Below are 21344 nucleotides of genomic sequence, written 5' to 3'. Positions count from 1 at the left end.
AGATATACTCCACTTTGGGCAGATATCCCCACCCCAATTTTATTTTAAAGCATTCTGTAGAAAAGAAGCTAAATAGCCAGCCTCACAGTGACAGCTTCCTAACTAGCCAATGGTCAGCTTTAAATACTTAGTCAAGTTGAGAGATGGAATGCATGTCTGTATGGTTGTGTACACTTTATCTATAAAAAAACTAGTGAGGGGGCACTAGAGGGTACTGTAGTGCTAGGAATACAACTTTGAACTGAATTCATTTTGAATTATGTTAACGATATACAGGATTTCCACATCAGGCACAGAAGGTGAAGAGGCCATATCAGTACAGCAAATGTGCTTAAAATCTGACTTTCCCTCTTATGTAAAGGGACAATTGAAACCCCTAAAGCAATGCACCTTTCATTAGGGGTTAACTGTATGCCACTTCTTGTCCAAATTCATTAACAGGGTCTATTTCATGATAAGAATAAGGATTCAGAATACAGGAAAAGGTACAACAATCTGCATGGAAGCAATATTTAAGAGAGACTGTGTATGCACCATCTCATTGAAGTGGTTATAGTGTCTGGTGTCCCTTGGCAGTGGCATTCCATTTCACATTAAACGTTTTTTAATGTTTCAACTATAAACAAGAGCCAATCCACCTACTCTATGCTGCTTGGGCTAATGAAAAAGTATTAGCCTGAGCAGTAATGTGTGGATGTTATTGGCTAAGAGTGTCAGCATAATTTAACATAGGAACACTAGTGAATTTTTGAACGTGCATTGATGATAATGGAATCCTAGTAAAATATTCTATGCCTCCCAATTACATGAATCATGGCACGGTTTATACCTAAAATCGCTAATTTGGGTAAATTGAAAAATAAACTGTAAAGTTTGATTGTGACTACGGTGAAGTTTTTTTTCTTTCTACCTTTTATTTTTTTACTAATCAGCTGGCTTTCTCTAAATTTTTAAATTGACCACACTACTAAGAAACCAGAGGGTTACTGATGTAGAGATGAATGATACTCACCTTTATGACTACTGCAGCAATCACAGCCAGCACTGGGAGGAGAAGTAGTCCTATCTTCCTCTTATTGAATTTATTCATTAGAAGGAACTTCGCCCACCCTAGTTTCTTTTCAGTGAATGGAGGGTATCTGATCTGATTCACTCCTTCCATGGCAAGGGACTTGATAAGGCAAGCGCGTTTATGGGAGAAGGTTTCAAATGTATGTTTACCGTGGTAAGCACCCATGCCACTGTGACCTTAAAGTAAATAAAAAACACAATAAAAATATATACATTTTTTTCCTTAAAACCTCTCTGTGTATCATCCTATGTTTAGTTCTACAGAGCAGAGATATCCAAATTACAAATCTAGGTAAATCTAGAATGTCAACAAAGTATACAGCAAGTTTACAGTTAATCGGCACTTCTCTGGAGATAATCCGACAAGCATGCTGGCCAACCCTGGCTGTAGGTTTAACTTTCTAGATCAAAGATGTTTACAAAATTGCTAATTGAGGTTTACATCTATGGACAGTTTAAATATTTGTAACAGTTCATCCTCCATTTACTTCAGGTTATTTGAATAACCTGCTACAGATTCTTTCTTTACAATGAAAGCTTAATCTGGAAAAAGCAGTTATTCCCAAATGATCACTGACTGAAATAATTACAGTTATCTGTCCGGTGTGCACTTCATGCCCTAACATTACATACATATATAGAATATAAAAGATAGAAACCTCTCGAATGAGGAGTGAAAGCTCCCAGCTGCATTATGCCATAGTATACATCCTGAATACGCAGGTAAAGCTCATCAGCTACCAAACCGTGTGATTTGCACCTTGTCCAATTATCAACGGTCCAACCTTAAAAAATAAATGTACTCACCAACACCTCCAAATGGCAATTCTATGACTGTAAAATGCATGATGACATCATTGGCAGTAACACCTCCACTGGATGTCGCAGCAATCATCTTCTTGATGACCTGAAACATACAAATATCAACCTAAGAACTTATGGAGATAATTCCTGATGATGATGAAAGGTTTTCTAATCCCCCTCTAAGCAGCAAACGAAAGCGGAGGAAGTGACTGCCCCAGTCACTCCCAGCTATCAGAGAGAGCGTCCGGGAGGAAGGAGAGGGAGTCAGAGTGGGAACTCTGACTCCCATCAGCCTGAGCCAACACTGGACCCCAGGGAAAGTCACCCTCCTGCACCTAAAAGGTAGGAAACAGGAGGGCGACTTAAACATTTTGCATGTGTGTGTGTGTGTTAGTATATGTGTGTCTGTATGTCTGTATGTATGTGTCTCTATATGTGTGTGTCTGTATGTATGTTTCTCTGTATCTGTGTGTGTGCATGTTTCTCTGTATGTATATGTGTGTGTGCATGTGTGTGCATGTTTCTCTGTATGTATATGTGTGTCTGCATGTGTATCTGTTTGTCTGCATGTATGTGTGGGGAGGTGGGTGGATGTATGGGAGGAGAGGGGGCCCCAGGGCATTTTTCGCACCGGGGCCCGTGGTTTGTTGTTACGCCTCTGCTACTAGAGGTGTTTCCTGGGGCATTTCTGCACACCATTTATTGTCTACACTCTCTGCATGGAGACACTGAACTTTCTTCACAGAGATGCACTGATTCAATTCATCTCTATGAGGAGATGCCAATTGGCCAGAGCTGTGTTTGGCTTGTGCTGGGTCTTCCCTTGGTCTGTCTCCTTGACAGTCTCAGCCAATCCTATGTGAAAGCATTGTGATTGGCTTTTGATCAACACTACTGATGATGCCAGCCAAATTGGCAGATCAGAGGCAGAGCCAGCAGCAGCAGACTGCAATAAAAGTAAGATTTTGCTATATTTAGGAGGGTGATGGGGGGGGGGGGGGGGGAGCAATGGGGCCAGATGGTGGTTTTAACACTATAGGGTCATGAATACATGTTTTCCTGACAATATAGTGTTCCTTTAAGATCCCTGATTTGCAGAAATGTGTCTGACATCACTCATGAAGGCTGGAAATACAGTTAATTTAAATTGACCAATGCTAAAGAAATATTTTCTTCCTTTTTGACAGATTACAAGCAGTATGGTTTTAGAATAACATTTTACATTATCAGGACAAAATGTAAAGTCTTAACATTTTGTCCTGATAAAAAAAACCCTAGTTTTATTTAAAGAGGTTTTGAGCATTATTATTTCAGACACGTTAATATGTGTGCGACAACTTATAAAACTTGCCATTTCTGATTTATAGACATCCGGATTGTACTCTCTTGCATGCCTGATATTACAGCACTGATGTGGGCTACTGGCAGATCAAGTGCCAAGATCTTAAAAAAGACGATGGTGGCACCCATGGGAGACATCATCAGTTAAAGGGAAACTCCAGTGCCAGAAAAACGATCAGTTTTTCTGGCACTGGAGGGTCCCTCTCCCTCCCACCCACCAATCCCCGGTTACTGAAGGGGTGAAAACCCCTTCAGTGACTTACCTGGGACAGCGGCGATGTCCCTCGCCGCTGTCTCCGCCTCCGCGACGCTCCTCCCAGTGATTGCGTCGGCCGGTGGGCGAGACTGATCTCGCCCACCGGCCGAGGAGACCTAATGCGCATGCGCGGAAATGCCGCGCATGCGCATTACGTCTCCCCATAGGAAAGCATTGAAAAATCATTTCAATCCTTTCCTATGGGGTTTTGAGCGACGCTGGAGGTCCTCACACAGCGTGAGGACGTCCAGCGACGCTCTAGCACAGGTTTCCTGTGCTAGAACCCAGGAAGTGACCTCTAGTGGCTGTCTAGTAGACAGCCACTGGAGGTGGAGTTAACCCTGCAATGTAATTATTGCAGTTTATAAAAACTGCAATAATTACACTTGCAGGGTTAAGGGTAGTGGGAGTTGGCACCCAGACCACTCCAATGAGCAGAAGTGGTCTGGGTGCCTGGAGTGTCCCTTTAAGTATAACTCCCCATAGCTGCACCCCACAAGTGGCAATGTCACCATCAAGGGTCTTTGCAGAATATGCAAATACTCCAGTAGGTGACAGGGCTGCTTTAAAGTTTAGACATGTCATTTAATTTTTATAGAATAGCTCCAATTTACCTTTTTATTGTTTGAGAATACATAAAGAGCAAGAGGTTTCTCTCTCTGATTTATGAACTCGATGGCTTCGTCCAAGCTCCCAACTGATACAATGGGAAGTAGAGGTCCAAATATCTCTTCTTGCATAACCTTAGAGTCTGGTTTCACATCAGCCAGGACCGTTGGTGCTACAAAACAGACATACAAGATGAGCTGTAAAAATCAAAAGCAGATCCAGAACCTAATCTCTGGCAGGGCAACGAAAGTGGGCTGTAGTAGCATAAAAATGACTGTAGTGGAGAGATAGGGGCTGAAGTGTGAGGTGTGGGGGATAGGGTGCTTTAGTAAGGGGGGGGAGGGGGTTGTAATTGGCGAGATAAGGGTTATAGTAAGGCGATAAGGACTGTAGTGGGTGGTTTTGACTATAGTAGGGGGGGTTAGGGGCTGTAGTGGGGCATGGTTGCAATTGGGGAGATTATGGGCTGTAATTGTGAGTATTGGGTGTATAAGAGGGATTAGAGGTCTACAGGTGGGAGAACATAGGATGCAAGTGGGGTTAGGACTGTAATGGGGGGAATAGGAGCTGTAGTAAGGAGGATAGAGGCTTCAGTAGTGGGGTAGGGCCTTAAGTTGGGGAATAGGGGCTTTATTTTGGGGATAGGGGTTTTAGTTGGGAGGTAGGAACTGTAGTCGGGGATGGGCGGTAGGGACTGTAGTGGGTGGGTGCAGTAAGGACTGTAGTATGTATAAGGGCTGCGAGCTGCACTGGTGTCATAAAGGCTGGGGTGCAACTGGCAAGGAGGGGAAAATAAGGGCTGAAGAAAAAAAACCTAAATGTTATTCCCCCTCCCTGAGGAACCAGGGAAGGAGGAATCCTGTTCCCTGGTGGTCCGGTGTAAGATGTGAGTCATATCTGCACCCCAGTGGGGGGTGAAAGTATCAGAGCATTGCTAAGTTCTCCCTCCTACCACTGTTACCAAGAGGCATGATCTTCCCACTGGCGGGCTGTGCAGGAGGGAGGAGACTACAGGAGACAACAGGGAGGAGACAACAGGTAACATGTTTTAAGCGTTCTGGGTGAAAAGGAGCTCCAATTTTAAGAATTTTACATAACCCAAAATAAAAGAAAATCATAAGTGCCAAAATATATTCTTGCAAGTTACAAAACAGTGTTAAAAAGGTACCGTAATCTATAGGGGTGGAGTCCAGCAGCGAACCAGAGCAGTCGCACTCTCCCAGTGCTCTGCAAACTATTGCCCTACAAACTCGATATTTTGGTGAAATAGGGGACTCTAACACCACTTTTGCTCACCTGACAGCATGGGCCGCAAAAATAAACGGCCAAAAGCTGATAAAAGCCTGTTAAGCCACTACATTGGCGAGTTCCGCTGCTTGCAGAAGGCCGCATGGGACAATATGGCGCTCCTGGATGAGGGCTCATCATGCTCCTCTGAGGACTTCTCCCCAGTATTGAGTGAGGGAGCCACTTCCAGCAAAAAAACGGGACCTACCCCCCAACATCGGGGAACCGGTTACAGCATCTCAATTGAAGGCGATGCTCGCAGAACTCCGAGCGAACCTACAGGGAGACATGGCCCACTTCCGACAGGTGATCAAGAGCAACACCTCGAGGCTCACCCAGCTAGAAACCTCCAATAACGATCACACCACCCGGCTGATTGCTGTAGAACAGGGTCTGGTGAACTTACAACACAAACTACAGCAGACCGACGGTAGAATTGATGCACTGGAGGATCACCGGAGGCGGTACAACCTTAAGTTAAGAGGAGTACCCGAATCACTGGGGACTACAGACCTACCTCACTTCATCCGGCGGTTTATGGAAGCCTTCCTCTCACCTAAACAGGCCAAAGCTATGAAACTGGACGGCATGTTTCGCCTTCCCAGGCCAGCAGGGGCCCCGCAGGACATGGTTCCTGATCTCATTCTCCGATTCCAGTTCCTGCAGGACAGGTCCTCACTTTTGGCGGCTGTCCGGGGGAAGACCCCGATCACCTTTGAAGGAGCGATACTGCTGATCTTTCCGGATCTCACTAGACACACTCTGAGCTGGCGTCGGTCCCTAAAACCCCTCTTACAAACCCTCTGGACCCGGGACATTCAATACAGATGGAACTTACCACGCACCATCCTGCTCAATATCAAAGGTGCAACACATCGAGCGGGCACATACCAGGAGCTGGAAGATCTCATGAGAACCCAGGGTATCATGCCGACGGCTGAGAATGGGGAGCCTGGCCTAGTTGGTCTGGACCCGGCAAGGATCTGTGAGTTCGTCCCTAGGACCGCACAGACCACCCCGTCCGCCAGAGCTGTGACCTAAACGCTGGGTCAGTGACCATCATGAGAGTTCAGTGCCTCCATACAGCCAAGGACTGGACAATAACCACAGACCTACTGAGGCGAACCTTGATGCTCACCTCTCCCTCATGATTTAATTATGCCTTCGACACTTAGAGTATTCCCCCAACACACTGGCACGGCAGTATATGTTTTCCATTACTTCACTGCTGCTCAAGCTAAGGGGTCACTTAAACCGCCTTGTGATCATCCGCCAAACTCAGGCACCCCACAATGATTAGACACAATGGGGTGATGTCACCCTAGATGGCTCGTTACCCAGTTTCACATTAAGACATAGCTCATCCCCCCACCCATACGGCTACACCACACAGCTTTAATATACCCCCACACAGGGAACACCCATGCAAGCGGGACCATGCACTACCCCTATACACCTCAGTTTCACTGCTGTAACATATTAACCTATGGAAAGCACTACCACGTCCCTCACACTCCTACCTGGCACCTCTGTTCCAAATTCAAGAGGTCTAAATGACATGGGCAATTATGTTATTGCTAATGTTAATGCTGCAACAGTCTAGTAATCTTAATGCAGTCACCCTCCTTAGAATTAGCTTCTAGTGTATTTGTATTTTTCCTCCACTGATCTGCCCTGTAGGATGCCACTTGTGAATACTGCTACCCAATGATATCCCTCGCTGCCTAGTCAGGCACACCAACCCTCACTAGTTAATAGCCATACACTTCTGACTGGCTGTGCTAGTGCCACTAATTGTCTAATATTTAACCATGCTTCTCTCAACTCTCTGGTAAAGCAAGCTTGGTTTGGCAGGCACAGTTTAATTCTGTATATTTTATATGACTTGTTTGTTCCAGATGTCAAGGTTTTATTATGCTCAAAAAAAAAAAAAAAGTGCAGATATAACACTTATAACACTTATGCTAATTTCTGTTATTTAATCTCCTTGTTGCAATACTTACTGATGTGACATATGCATGATTTCTCTATGCACTTCAAAAATAAAGAATTTAAAAAAAAGGGTAATCTATAACAATATTTCATAAAATATAATTTACATTTTATTCCACAATTATATTATGTAAATATTTAAAGGTATAAAAAAAAAAACTATTATATTTCTTCCCATGCTCAATATAAATACATCTATTCTTCAAATGTATTTAGGATAGGGGGCAATGATGCCTGTCTAATTAGTGCAAAGCATTCAATGGCTTTCATATAATGTCTGACGCCTGTCAGAAAATTTCTCCACCATCACTCAGATTGTGCCACCCAGTTGCAGCTGCAGCACAGGCGGTCTCATAGAAAGCAGTAAACAAGCTTACAACAGTTAGGACTTCTTACAAGACCTTGTATGGACAGTGGGGAAGAATAGCTTTCCCCTGTAACATATTGTAGTGTTGGGGACAGGTTTATAGTTGCTGTGATTTGTGCTAATTATTATAGGTAAAAATTAAAAAGACTAGGGGAAACAGAGAAAATAACCGTTTCTGTAATGCAAAGGTCTTTAAAATCAGACAAAGTATGACAAATTAAAAAAAAAAAAAAAAGCCCACAATAAACGTCTAATTGTGGGGTAAAGCTATTTAAAGAAATGTTATGGAGCTACTGTCCTTTTCAGAAAAAGTATTTTCATTATGCAAGAGAATAAATTACAGTGCCAAGTTCTACTGATAGTTGCTGTACCAGTTGCCCAATGATCAACTAAGGTCTGGTCTATAGGGGCCAATTTTGAGTCCTACGACAATACACCACAATAAACACATCATAATTTATAAGGGTTAGCGAAAGGCAAGATAACGAAAGTGGTACAAAGTTGTGATCAGAATAAAAAAAAAACAGATAAAATAGATATTTTTAGGGTAAAATAATTAAACCATGCTTGCTCGCACTCTGTTTAATTCACTGTCAACTAAAGATAGTGATATTTTATCTAATCAATATTCATGTAAACTGCAATAAACAAAATAACAGAGAGCATATGATTTTAAACAAGAACCTATTTTTTTATATATCTATAGGCCTCTAGATGGCAATGCAAGATCTCACATTCCATTCGTGCAACTTATCGCTAGTGGCAATGAGTACAGCTAGATTATTGCCTATTTGTCATCTGTTGTGCTTTAAATACTCTCCATTCTTTGGAACCAAGAATAAGCTCCTTGTGATAAACAATGTAAGCAACACACTGAAATCTAGTGAGAGTGGGCGAAAGAAAGTTACAGATGTGATGTAATATCCCACTGAATGACTTGTCCTGCCCACACTACCAGCATTGCATTCTACTATTAGCTCTCATTACTATGCACAAACAGAGGAAAACATGTTAGATTTAAAAGCCAGGAGATACGTATTTATATTCAAGAAGACGTACTATACATGTTCATATACAAAATCAGAATCTGTTCTGTGATTTTTGTTTGGTTTGTTTTATTAACATCTGAAAAATCTCTTTACTAATCACAGATAGAGATTAGATCTTTCATACCATTGATAAGAAAGTTTGACATGGGTAATTACTAAAGTGAGAATTGTAGGTGAATTCAAATGGAATTTCAAAATTAAGGTCTAAATAGCCGAACTGGAAAGGAAAAGTTCACCAAGTTTGGCTTCTTTGGCCTTCAATTTTAAATTCACTTTGAATAAAAATCCTGTTAGTAATGCAGGAAATGCTTGCTTTATGATGGATGGATGGTTAGAAATATATGTACACATCATAATACACCACAAGACCGATGGTCAAGTGATTTATTAAGCTTTTCAGAACCCTAAGATGGCATTATTTTCTTGAAAAATGCCTTTGAATTCTATGTTTTTATATTAAATTTGTTTTAATTAGACTAGAGCTAACGCTCCTTTAATCTAAGATCAGCAATATCATTGTTGGGAGAGAGCAGAGTTAAAATACTTGCAGCTGCTGCTTGGTAGTATAACTCCAGTCAATGTGGGGCAGGATGGGACATGTCCCTATCTCATGTATATCCCAATGCTACCCTATTAAGGGCCCCCACACAGCGTGGTGTCAGTCAAACCATGAATTCCAGAGAATAATGCAAAAAACACAACCTGCCAGTTGAAATAATAGGCAGCTCATATATCAGTTTATAGTGAGAATTTATTGTTGTGCATCACCTGCATACCTCAAATTGGACTTTGGAAAGTCATCCTTGGGCAGAGAAACTCTAAAACCAGTACAAAACCATGCAGTCCATGTTTCCGGTAACTGATCCTTTTTGATCACAACCTGTAAAGAAACCTCCTCCCCCTCCCCCCCCCCCCCCCCCCCCAACCAAAAAGCTGCCTTTAAAACATCCTGCTAAGGATATATGCAGAAATGCAGTATTTAATCGGAAAACTCAATGACTGTTTACGCTCATTTGCAAGTTAAGCCTGGAACTCTAGGAAAGTTGTGGAAAAAGGATTTCTCACATTTCTATGCCCAATAAGGACTTTCCAAAGTCCAACATCCATCACTTGGGAGTTGTATTATGTTTGTGTCTGTATGTATAAACTAGGTGGCAGAAACACTGTGGTGAGACCATAGATTTTACCAACCTCAACAGACAATGCTGTATCCATCTCTGCAAATCTTGAAGCTAGAGCGACACTCCGTTGAAAGGAATGAGCTGGAACAGGCAGACTAAAAACATAGTACCCCATTACCTTGAGGACTCCACTTTCATCAGGATGCAAAAGACGCGAACACACTTTAACTAACATAAAATGTGCAGTGCTTGTTGGGAGCAATCTGTTCTAGTGCCAGAATCTGAGCTCTAAGATTTAGGTCAGATTGTTAAGAATCCCTACAGATCAGCCTACTTAAATTATGACAAATGCACTTTTAGTCTTTACATACATTTTTTAGAGCTGTACAGCAGAAATATGGCTTCAACTAGACCATAGGTTAGCACCAACTCCAAAATTGTATGAAAACCAGTTTAAAAAAGAAGGGCAAGGCATTGCTCTATAGGCACATTTATTAGGAACATAGTGAACCCAGCTACATTGGGTCTTTGTCAAGCTATAGAGCATTTGAGTGCCTGGCCCTTTCTTCAACATGTAAGCCGGAAGGGAAACATTAAAAACCCTTACCAACACAGCCAAGTATAAAACTAGTCTGTGATCTACAAGAAATTCCAGGTATTAATTAAATGATGGGAGAGAAGCATAGAAAACAGGTCTTGCAGTGATGAATACAAATTGCTACGTGTGAGCATAGGAGATGGTTGTCACTGCTAAAAAAACAGCACTCTGTGACCTTTTGGGTAGCAGATAAGGGGTCATAAAGTAATACCAACAACAACAATTTGTCTTTTGGGTTTGATGGTATTTGGACTCTGAAACAGAAACTGGCCTTAAATATTGGGTTAGAAAGCTCAGTAGTAATAGTGGCAGTAGGTCAAAAGCATGGGTAGGCAACCCTCGACACTACAGATATTGTGGACTTCATCTCCTTTAATGCTCTTACAGCCATAATCCTGGCACGGTATCAGGGGAGATATAGTTCATAAGATATAGAGTGCCGAAGTGTAAAGTAGGAGACATACGTTATCAATGGTGGCCTGGAAGGGAATGACCTACCTATATAACAAGATGACTCATCATTGTCCCCGCCAATAACAATATTCTCTCCCTCCATCAGTTCGAGTAGACGCTTAAAATGCCGCTTATTAATGATCCTTTCATAATCAGGAGAATTCTTTGCATCGTCACCATAAAACTCCTTAAATGAAAAGAAAATATGTCTGAAAACTGCTGTATTTGAATATGTTCTTATTGAGAGATTAACCTGGTTTTGGTGCACCAAAATACCGATAAAAACTCAGAATTTCCTTTAGATGCAGCTAACTCTTCAAAATGTATATTATAATTCCTTCAGTAAATTAACCCATTTTAAAGGAAGGAAGCAATTGTCCAACTTCTAAAACAAAACAAATAAAAACGTAGAATGTGCATTGGGTGTTTGGTTGTTTTTTTTTTAGAACACTACAGCGTTAGCAATTTATATTTGTATTCCTTGTGCTATAGTGCCCTGTTAAATGTTTAGGTCCCAACCCCCCGTAAGGAGGTAAAATGCACTTTAACTTACCTTTTTCTTTCTTGAATTGCTGCTGTCCTTATGACCCCAGCCAATCCAATGCTTTTCTATAGGAATGCATTTGTAGACTAGTGCACATGATACCATTTGAAATAGCAAAGCTTTAATTAGAATTTAAACTGTGCTCTTTAAACATTCCAGCAGAACGGCAATGTTTAACACTGCAGAGTTAAAATGCACACAAATCACTTCACTTCACTGAAGTGGTCTAGGTTCCTATGGTATCCGTTGTGATCCTTGTTTGCAAATAGCACGGTCCTCTAGGGTAAACAACAGGCACAGTCCTTTTAATTGCATATAATCCAGGCACTTTATTTGTAAATCCACCCAGGAGACAGCAGCAAATGAAAACATAAATATAACACAAATCCCTATAAACAAAAACCTAGCTCTTCTGAGCACTTACTAACATTAGGTTCCCTATCTCTCAGGGGTTAAACTAGAACAAAACAATATTGGTTTCACCAACCTAGTGTCTTTGTCAGCTCTCTGTACTCCAGTGCTTAGTCAGCCTGTTGTTTTACTTTCTACACTCCCAGTGCTCCAAGCCAGCCTTAACTACTTTTCTTTCTGCACACCCAGTGCTCGGCCTCCTTGACTCTCTCACAGGAGAGAACAGCGTCTCCCCCTTTACCTGCTTAGCAGGGAGGGGTTTATTCCCACTGCTGCAGCTGATTATCTGCAGCTGAGCAGTGGGTTGGAGATGGATCAAAACGCTGGCCTGGAACTTATTTCTCCCAGTTGTATGCAAACTGCGGAGTGGAGCATTGGCCCACCCTGCTCTCCAAATGCTCCACCCCAGGGGCTGATAACTAAACTTTGGTTTGTGTTGCCTACAACACATACTACACATACTCCCCCTGGGGTTAAATGTTATAGACCTATCTGCTTTAACTTTATCACACTGTATAATCAGACACATAAATATATAACTATTTAGAGAATGGTTTTATCACATATGGTAAGACAGCGCCTCAGACCTACAGAAACCATAACAATTTAAGCATTGGTGCCCTGAATGGTCCTATAATATTCAAAATAATTCCTAGAGCACAATGAGAGGCTGGGGACAAAGCAGCCCATCTATGCCAGCCCCATTGGTCTTCATGCCATGTAATGTCTATAAATATATATATATCAATCTCATTGATATACATAAGGTCATTGACATAAAACACACAAGCTCACTGATACACACAGAGAAGCTTACTGGTACACACAAACAAATTTAGTACAGACAAACTCTGACACACACACAAGCTTACTACAGACAAGCTCACTGTCACACACACACACACATGCTCCCTACAGAAGAGCTCACTGACATACACATGCTCATTACAGACAAGCTCACTACAGACAAGCTCACTGACACACAGACAAGCTTACTGGTACACACACACACACACACACACACAAACAAATTTAGTACAGACAAACTGACACACACACAAGCTTACTACAGACAAGCTCACTGTCACACACACACACCTGCTCCCTACAGAAGAGCTCACTGACATACACATGCTCACTACAGACAAGCTCACTGAAACACACATGCTCACCACAGACAAGTTCACTGACACACAGACAAGCTTACTGGTACACACACACACACACACATTTAGTACAGACAAACTCTGACACACACACACAAGCTTACTACAGACAAGCTCACTGTAACACACACACATGCTCCCTACAGAAGAGCTTACTGACACACATTCTCACTGACACACACACATATGTTCACTACAGACAAGCTCACTGACACACACAGACAAGCTTACTGGTACACATACACATTTAGTACAGACAAACTCTGACACACACACAAGCTTACTACAGACAAGCTCACTGACACATACAAATACAAGCTTATTGACACACACAGACACAAGCTCACTCAGTAGCAGGCACACACAGACAAGCTCTCAAACACACACACGCTCACTCACTAGAAGACACACACAAGCTCACTCACTAACAGGTACACACACAACCTCACTCACTAGCAGGTACACACACACGCAAGCTCAATCTCTAGCAGACACACACACACACACACACACAAGCTCACTCACTACCAGACACACACACACACATACACACTCTCTCACTAGAAGCCACACACTCACTAACAGACACACACACACAAGCTCACTCACTAGTACACACACACACACACACAAGCTCACTCACTAGCAGACATACACAAACTCACCGGAAAATTTTGCAGGACCCCAGTGGGCAAGTCCGGCCCTGCGCACCAGCCCCAGCACCTCCCTCATTAGTCCTTCAGACTGGGACAGGCAGCTGTCTGAGTCCGAGGGGAAAATCATTAAAATTAAATTTGACTAATTTAGGGCTGTCTGATCGGCCCCAGACGAAATTTCCCAGTATCCCGGTGGGCCAGTCCGGCCCTGGGGCAGTGCAGCTTTAATGATCCTAGTAACAGCATGCACTAACATCTACACACCAACTGTTTTCTACGAGAATACAGAGAAGGGATAGGCAACCTTCGGCACTCCAGATGTTGTGGACTACATCCCCCATAATGCTCTTACACCCATAATGCTGACAAAGCATCATGGGAGGTGTAGTACAAAACATCTGGAGTGCCGAAGGTTGCCTATGCCTGTATTATTGAGAATACAGAGAAGAGTATTGCAGTCAGTTTATAACAATCCTTTAAAGGTTAATCACAATGAAACAAAAGTTAACATAGGAGCTGATTGACCTAACTAGATTTACTTACAAATAATTCCCCAACTAAACCAACAGAATAAAGCGTTACCCTGTTTGTTCATTGAAGATTGGTTACAAATCAAAGAAGATAAAATAATGCAGTGCACTCTAGCCAAGTGCCAATACTTTTCACATACATTAATAGTTTCTTTGATCTTTTCTACGAGTCTTCCCTGGATAGATTTGTCGCAGAGGATGTAATCAGGGGCAATACACGTTTGTCCACAGTTGGCAAATTTACCCCATGTTATGCGTCTAAAGAGGAAAAAGGAAGAACAAATAATTTTTTTCAAAACAAATAAATATATAAAACATATTTTCAGAAAGATACTTTGTGGAAGAACATAGAATTTTAAAAGTGTACACATAGAATATATATATAAACACACATTTATAAAATTAAAACAATACAAAATATCAAGCTATAACAATGACAAATGTATTTTATCATTTACTTTTCCTCCCATTGGTTGCTATGGTAATTTCAAAAGCCTCTATTCGTTCAATGAAGAATCATTTACAGCAGGGGTGCCCTATAGCATGCTTTCGAATGACAAAGCAATCATGGAAGCTGTAGTTTTTAAATATCTTGGGATCTACCTTATGGGCACCCCTGCTTTACAGCAAGGGTACCAGTGTAATAAGTAGGAGGAGACTGCCTAGAATGCAGTTCTCCAATGCCATGGATTGGCATTCAGACCCTTTACATTTTGAAAAATATTATGATACAATTGTTTGTATTCATTTGTTATCCTCCTCGCATCAATCTACACTTAAGACCCCATAATGACAAGGCAAACCACAGATTTCTGAAACCATTGCAAACACATTAAACAGAAAAAAGAAATATCACAGACATAAGTATTCAGACACTTAATGCAGTACTTAGTTGAACACCTTTGGCAGCAATTATAGCCTCAAGTCTTTTTGGGTATGATGCTACAAGCTTTACACACCTGGATGCTATTAATCTCTGCAGCTCTGTCAGATTAAATGGGGACAGTCGGTGGGCAGCCATTTTCAGACCTCTCCAGAAATGTTAGATTGGGTTCAAATCTGGGCTCTTTCTAAGCCACTGAAGGACATTCATAGAGTTGTCCCTAAAACACTCTTGTGTTTTTTGGCTGTGTGCTTATGTCTTTGTCCTATTAGAAGGTGCATCTTTGACCTAGTCTAAAATCCTAAGCGCTCTGGCCAAGGTTTTCATTAAAAGGACACTGTATTCACAGAGCCAGAATAGTTTAATGTAGTGATTCTGGTGTCTATAGCATGTCTCTGCAGCCTTAGCACTGTACACACTACCTATTCAGAGAAAAGGCAGTGTTTACATTGCTGCCTAGTAATACCTCTAGTGGCAGTCACTCAGACAGCTACTAGAAGTGCTTCCTGTGTCAGTGCCTCCATGCAGAGCGTGGAGACGTTGAACATCAGGGCTGCACACTGTGCTGCACTGACTCAGGAAGCACCTCTAGTGGTAATGAGAGTGACTACCACTAGAGGTGTTACTAATAATAGTAATGTAAACACTGCCTCATTAAAAATCCTGCAGGGACAGGCTATATAAACCAGCGCAGCTAAATAAAGCTCTAGTTGTTCTGGCGACTATAAAGTACCTTTAAACAGAAAGGGTGAAATTGTGGTTGAATAAACGCATGTGCCAAAAAGGCCTGGCTAACTAACATGTCACATCTCAAAGAACCTTGGTCCTTAATGGGTTAATTAAAACAACCTTTATTCCCTTTACAGAAGCAAAAAGTGTAAATGACACTCACCTACTAGCAATATCAATATCACAGTCCTTATCAATATAACATGGACTTTTTCCTCCCAGCTCAAGGGTTACTGGTGTCAGGAACTTAGAAGCAGCTGACATGATTATTTTCCCAACATTAGTATTTCCGGTATAAAATATGTGGTCAAATCTTTGAGAAAGCAGTTCTGTAGTCTCTGGTATCCCACCGGTTATCACTGGGTACAGCTCCTGCAAAGAGAGGTTGAGCAGTAAACAACAGTGTTAAACAGGTTTTAGTATGTACAGCAACATTTGTCAAGATTAAGCAGCGTAGTTGTTCTTTGACAGATTGGGGGAGTTTTTACCCTTGCGTTGGAGTGCACTTTAGTGTGGACGCATGGTATATCCAGCCATTCTGAGTGTTATGGCTCTGTTGTGCCCTTAAATCAAATTTGGTGTAGTGGTTATTTTTAGCTACCTCCCCCCTTCCCCCCTGCTCCCCCCACACCCGCTGTTGGCAAAAAGAGGTTGAGAAACAAACTTAAATTTTTTACCATTTACATAATTTAACGTACCACAAACCTATGTAGTTGCCATTCAAGCTCCAGACACTTGTAATAGGTTTATAAGTCGTGGGGATTAGTGTGACAGGGAAACTGCAGTTTTTTGTAAAACCACCTGAAAATGGTTTGACAAATAATAGAAGTGCATCACCCACAGTCTCCTTTCACCAAAACCATTACAATATGCTGTAGTAGTTACAATGCTAATCCAGGGCTCTACACATCCCAGGTGCCTGGTCGCCATGGCAGTTAGGAATTTTGTCCTGGTGTCTGGCAGCCAAGGTGGCCGGGTGAAGCATAATGGAGTCGGGCGGCGAGGGAGCTGTCATCTTGTTCCTGTTCGGCACCATCGCGGGCACTGCTGTGATGCCTGGAGCCAAATTATGACTGGACCCTCTATTGTTAAGGCTCAAGCTGTAGCAATTCATACCAGCACAATGGTTGCTGTGATAGGATAAAACACTCTCAGCCAATGAAAGCCGGCCATGCTGCTCAGGCTAATGCTTCCTTATTAGTCAAGCAGCACAGAGGAGATGGGCTGTTGTGGATCATTAGCAAACTTATAGGCTGTTGCAAGGATTTTTGGCTACACAGGTGAAGCCTCCCCCCCCCCCCCCCCCATGCATCTTTATTTGTGTGCCCCACTTTTAAATAGTTTACCCCCTTTTGTGTTTCTTATTTCCTCTTTTGAAGTCTTACCCCGTTTAGTGTTTTTTATTACCCTTTGTGTGTCTTACACACCCCTTGTATGTTTCTTATGCCCTCCCCCCTCCCCCCCCCAGCTCCTTTGTGTGTCTCTTCACCCTCCCATTGTGACACAAACACTGGTTTGTTGCTACCAGCAAGCAGATTCCTGTTCAGACTAAGTAATGGATAAAGATGATCCTCTACCATGCTATGTAAGGTTGAACTGCATGTAGTGACTGGCAGAGGGGGGCTCCAGTCACAGAGACATTGCACCCCCTGGAGCGGTGCACCTGTGCCGCTTTATGGTTGCATCAGCCCCGCACATTAATAACCAAGTTACTCCAGAGACTATAACCATCTCAATGGGATCAGGCAGTTACAGGGCCTAGTGTCCCTTTAATGAATTATCTGTAAAGCTTTTTAATGCTTACATTTCAAACCCAGATATATATTCTCTTTCTGTTCCAGGGTTCAATGTAACTACAGAAATGTCCTTTAATAAATATTTTTTTTAACAAGCCATATTTAACTCTGTCGATATTGGTACTAGCTTTTGTACCCACTACAAGCCCATTTAAATAGCCATCTCACTTCCCATGTCATCTATTCTCAGTAACCCACCATGTCACTCTCCTTGTTCATATTCTCCCATCCAAACTTCCTAACTCACCAACTTTCCAAGTCGCCAGCCCTCTCTATCCTAATCTCATTTGCATCTACTCCATAATTTTTTTTAATTATGAGCATGCCTCCTGTTTCTCTACAGTGTAAAGGATGGGCACCAGTTGGACTTTTCCTGAAAGTATGGTTAACGTCACTCCTATCACATCATTCTTTTCAGTGTGTGTGTTACTTGCTTGACTTGCATATAACTGACCCTATGTAACTTGTTTTGCATGATTCTAAAATGACTGACGGGGAGGGATATATCAGTATTTTTAAATGAAATTTAAAAGGAAAAAAAAATACCTTATCTAAATATTGAGGAATAATTTTCTCCAGGAGTTTGGCCGTGTTTTCACTAACTTCTGATGGTTTTAGCACGGCAGCATTACCTGTAACAAAGCAGCAAGACAAAGGAATACATTATTTGTTTACAATTATGAAACAATTAATCACATGAGAAGCTTAGCAAGACACAACTAACCCTCCTGACATTTCAGATGAAAAACCAACAACTCCCTTCTGTGCAACTACTTTATTATAGAAGAAGGAAAACATATTATATTCAAAGACTATTGTAGTAGAATAACCTTCAGATGTACGGTACTGTAGTTGTCCAGGGGACCCAAGTAAGTGTCAATTGGTACAGAAACAGTTAAATTCCATCCTGTGGGACAGCATCAGGGGGGCACTCTTGTCATCATAATTATTACCCTGGGATGTATACATTATGATGTTTAAAAAGCCCCTTAAAAGGTGAAGTAGTTCTAAAGATGTGAAAAACTAAAATTCTGGGGGGCGGAGCCTGCAAGCCTGACAAGCGGACACCATATCTGAGAGCTCCCAAACAACCGATTAAATCCAACCAAATATCTAAGCAACTATAGCCCAACTCTTACCGCTATCGATAGATGCCTTTCTTTCTTACGACAAAGCACTCGAAACCACGGTGCAAATCCGCGGCCTACAACACACCCCTGAGCCTGGGACTGGAAGCACTCCTCCGCGGCAGCACCATACAACCCCCGCAGGGAACGGAACCCATAACCTCCCTGCCGCAACCGGAACACCGGACCGCAATGGGGAGACGCTCCCAAAAGCCAAACACAGTGGCTGACGGCAGAGACATTGGGGACATGCTGAGACAGCCCATGCAGCCTAAGCTGACCCCTGCTGGGGACCGGAATGAGGAGAACCGGGCGCAGGACAGACAAGAGGCTGCACCGACCACCCAGGCAAGTCTCCTACACATAATTGACAACCCGGACGGGTCTGCACCCTCAACAAAGCAGGATTTGAAACTCCTGTTTAATGACATCCAACAAGTGTGGACTGCTGACCTCAGGGCACTGAGAACTGACATACAGGCCATAACTGACAGAGTACAAACCTCTGAAAAGGACATAAGTGCTGCCAGAACTGACATCGTGGCCCTTAAAGAGACAGTACAACAATTGCAAACCACTCAAGTCACACTGTCACACCAAATCTCAGCCCTGGAGGACAAACAGCGCAGCAACCACATAAAAATCCGTGGCATCCCTGCTGCGGTGACCGCAGAGGAACTCCCTCATTACGTACGTAGATTAATCACATCCATACTGCCCCACACAACAGCCAAAAAGATGGTTATGGACGGAGTGTATCGCATATCGGGCACACCTAAAACACCAACTGGAACAGCACGAGACGTTATCCTCCGCTGCTTAACCTCACAAGATAGGAAACCGATCATGATGGCACTGAAGAATAAAGCACCTCTGCCCTTTGAAGGCTCCTCGTTAACATTTTATCAAGACCTCACCAAAAATACCCTAGTCTGGAGGAAGTCATTGGGTACAGTTACCTCTCAACTACGATCTGCAGCCATACCCTACCGCTGGGGAGCCCCAGGAACGCTTGTGGTAACCCACAATGGAAATAATCACACACTCACGTCAATAGAAGGGGCACCGGCCTTCATCCAAGCACTGGGACTAACGGACAGCCATTAGGACCCACTGGCGACCACCCCTAGGGGCACATGGGACCCTGCCCACATCACCCCCTTCGTCCCAAGAGCCGGAGGCTCACAGGAAACCGACGGTTGACAGCTGATGGGGACTGGGCCAATGCTTATGGCTATGGCACCTGCACAAAAACATCTGGGGCAAAATCGACACAAGACGTTATACCTGTTTTGATTTCAGTTGCATTTGTATATATATTTTTTTTATTTCTGTTTCTCTCTCATACACACATTCCAGACCACTGCTCTTCCAGAGCTCTAGAACCCGCAGAGACAAGCACCTTGAGGCACACTGATGCTACAACCCCCCCCCCCCCTTGGTTAGGGGTAACACATAAAGAGGAGGTCCCACATCTCCCCTCAGGCGCCTTGGCAGTGCACCTAGCGACACCCAGCCACATACCCTAATATGACAGCCACTAGGCAAAAAGACACCCCACACACCGGGGACCTCCCGCAGAATACCACGGACATACGCATGGGAGGCCACTGCAAGCCTGCACATAGAATCCCATTCGACTCTCTCACACATCACAAGGGCACACCTAAGAGCCCTTTTTTCTCGAGATACCGAACACCCATCACTCCTCTCAGATGCGCTCACAAGAAAGCCATCTCCTGTTATAACCCACACAAAAGAAAATGGTGACAAGCATGTTTTATATCTTGTTATCAATCCTGTTAAAAAAGAAAAAAAGTGCAGCACACCATGACTATGCTATGCAGAACACTGTCAATCTCTTTCTAAAGCCATGTAATATTGCTGAAACGTATATTTACCTCTGCACTCAAAAATAAAGAATTAAAAAAATAAATAAAAAATTCTTCCTTTCACAACACAGAACATGAAAAGCTGAGATTAGTTGCATAGCTAGTGTTGGCAGGCATTTTCCCCTCATCCAATTGAACATTTTTTTTGCATTTATTACAGAAGAATAAGTAGCTGAAACCTTTAAAGAAGCTTCAGCCTACTTAAATTAATTTTGAATAGTATATTTTTTTAAAAGAGCTACTCCAAGTGCCATAACTACCATTGTATTGTAGTTGATATGGTAAATTTTCATGGTTTCATTCACTATAATTAAAGGGACACTATAGTCACCAGAACAACTACAGCTTATTGAATTTGTTCTGGTGAGTAGAATCATTCCCTTCAGGCTTTTTGCAGGAAACACTGCCTTTTCAGAGAAAATGCAGTGTTTACATTACAGCCTAGGGATAACTCCACTGGCCACTCTTCAGATGGCTGCTTGAGGTGCTTCCTTGGGCAGTGCTGCAGAGTAAGCAGCACTGCCATTTAGTGTCTCCACCCTCTGCCTACAGACACTGAACTTTCCTCATAGAGATTCATTGATTCAATTCATCTCTATGAGGAGATGCTGATTGGCCAGGGCTGTGTTTGAATCATTCTGGCTCTGCCTCCTTGACAGTCT

General features: G+C 42.6%; 1 protein-coding gene across 2 annotated transcripts in view; it reads right to left on the bottom strand.

The window, feature by feature from the left end:
* The window catches only part of ALDH3A2 (aldehyde dehydrogenase 3 family member A2), a 91469-nt gene that overhangs the window by 8192 nt on the left and 61933 nt on the right, over window positions 1–21344 (bottom strand). For both annotated transcript variants that reach the window (XM_063456601.1, XM_063456600.1), the window contains exons 4-10: window positions 18210–18295; window positions 16031–16239; window positions 14396–14513; window positions 10994–11135; window positions 4087–4253; window positions 1879–1978; window positions 1013–1248 (exon numbers count right to left, since the gene is read on the bottom strand). In XM_063456601.1, the coding sequence (XP_063312671.1) occupies window positions 1013–1248; window positions 1879–1978; window positions 4087–4253; window positions 10994–11135; window positions 14396–14513; window positions 16031–16239; window positions 18210–18295 (1058 nt within the window). The remainder of the gene's footprint in view (window positions 1–1012; window positions 1249–1878; window positions 1979–4086; window positions 4254–10993; window positions 11136–14395; window positions 14514–16030; window positions 16240–18209; window positions 18296–21344) is intronic.

Source organism: Pelobates fuscus, chromosome 1, assembly GCF_036172605.1.
Source record: "Pelobates fuscus isolate aPelFus1 chromosome 1, aPelFus1.pri, whole genome shotgun sequence".
Taxonomy (NCBI): Eukaryota; Metazoa; Chordata; class Amphibia; order Anura; family Pelobatidae; genus Pelobates; species Pelobates fuscus.
The sequence above is the reverse complement of the archived record's forward strand: the minus strand, read 5'-3'. Positions and strand labels throughout refer to the sequence as shown.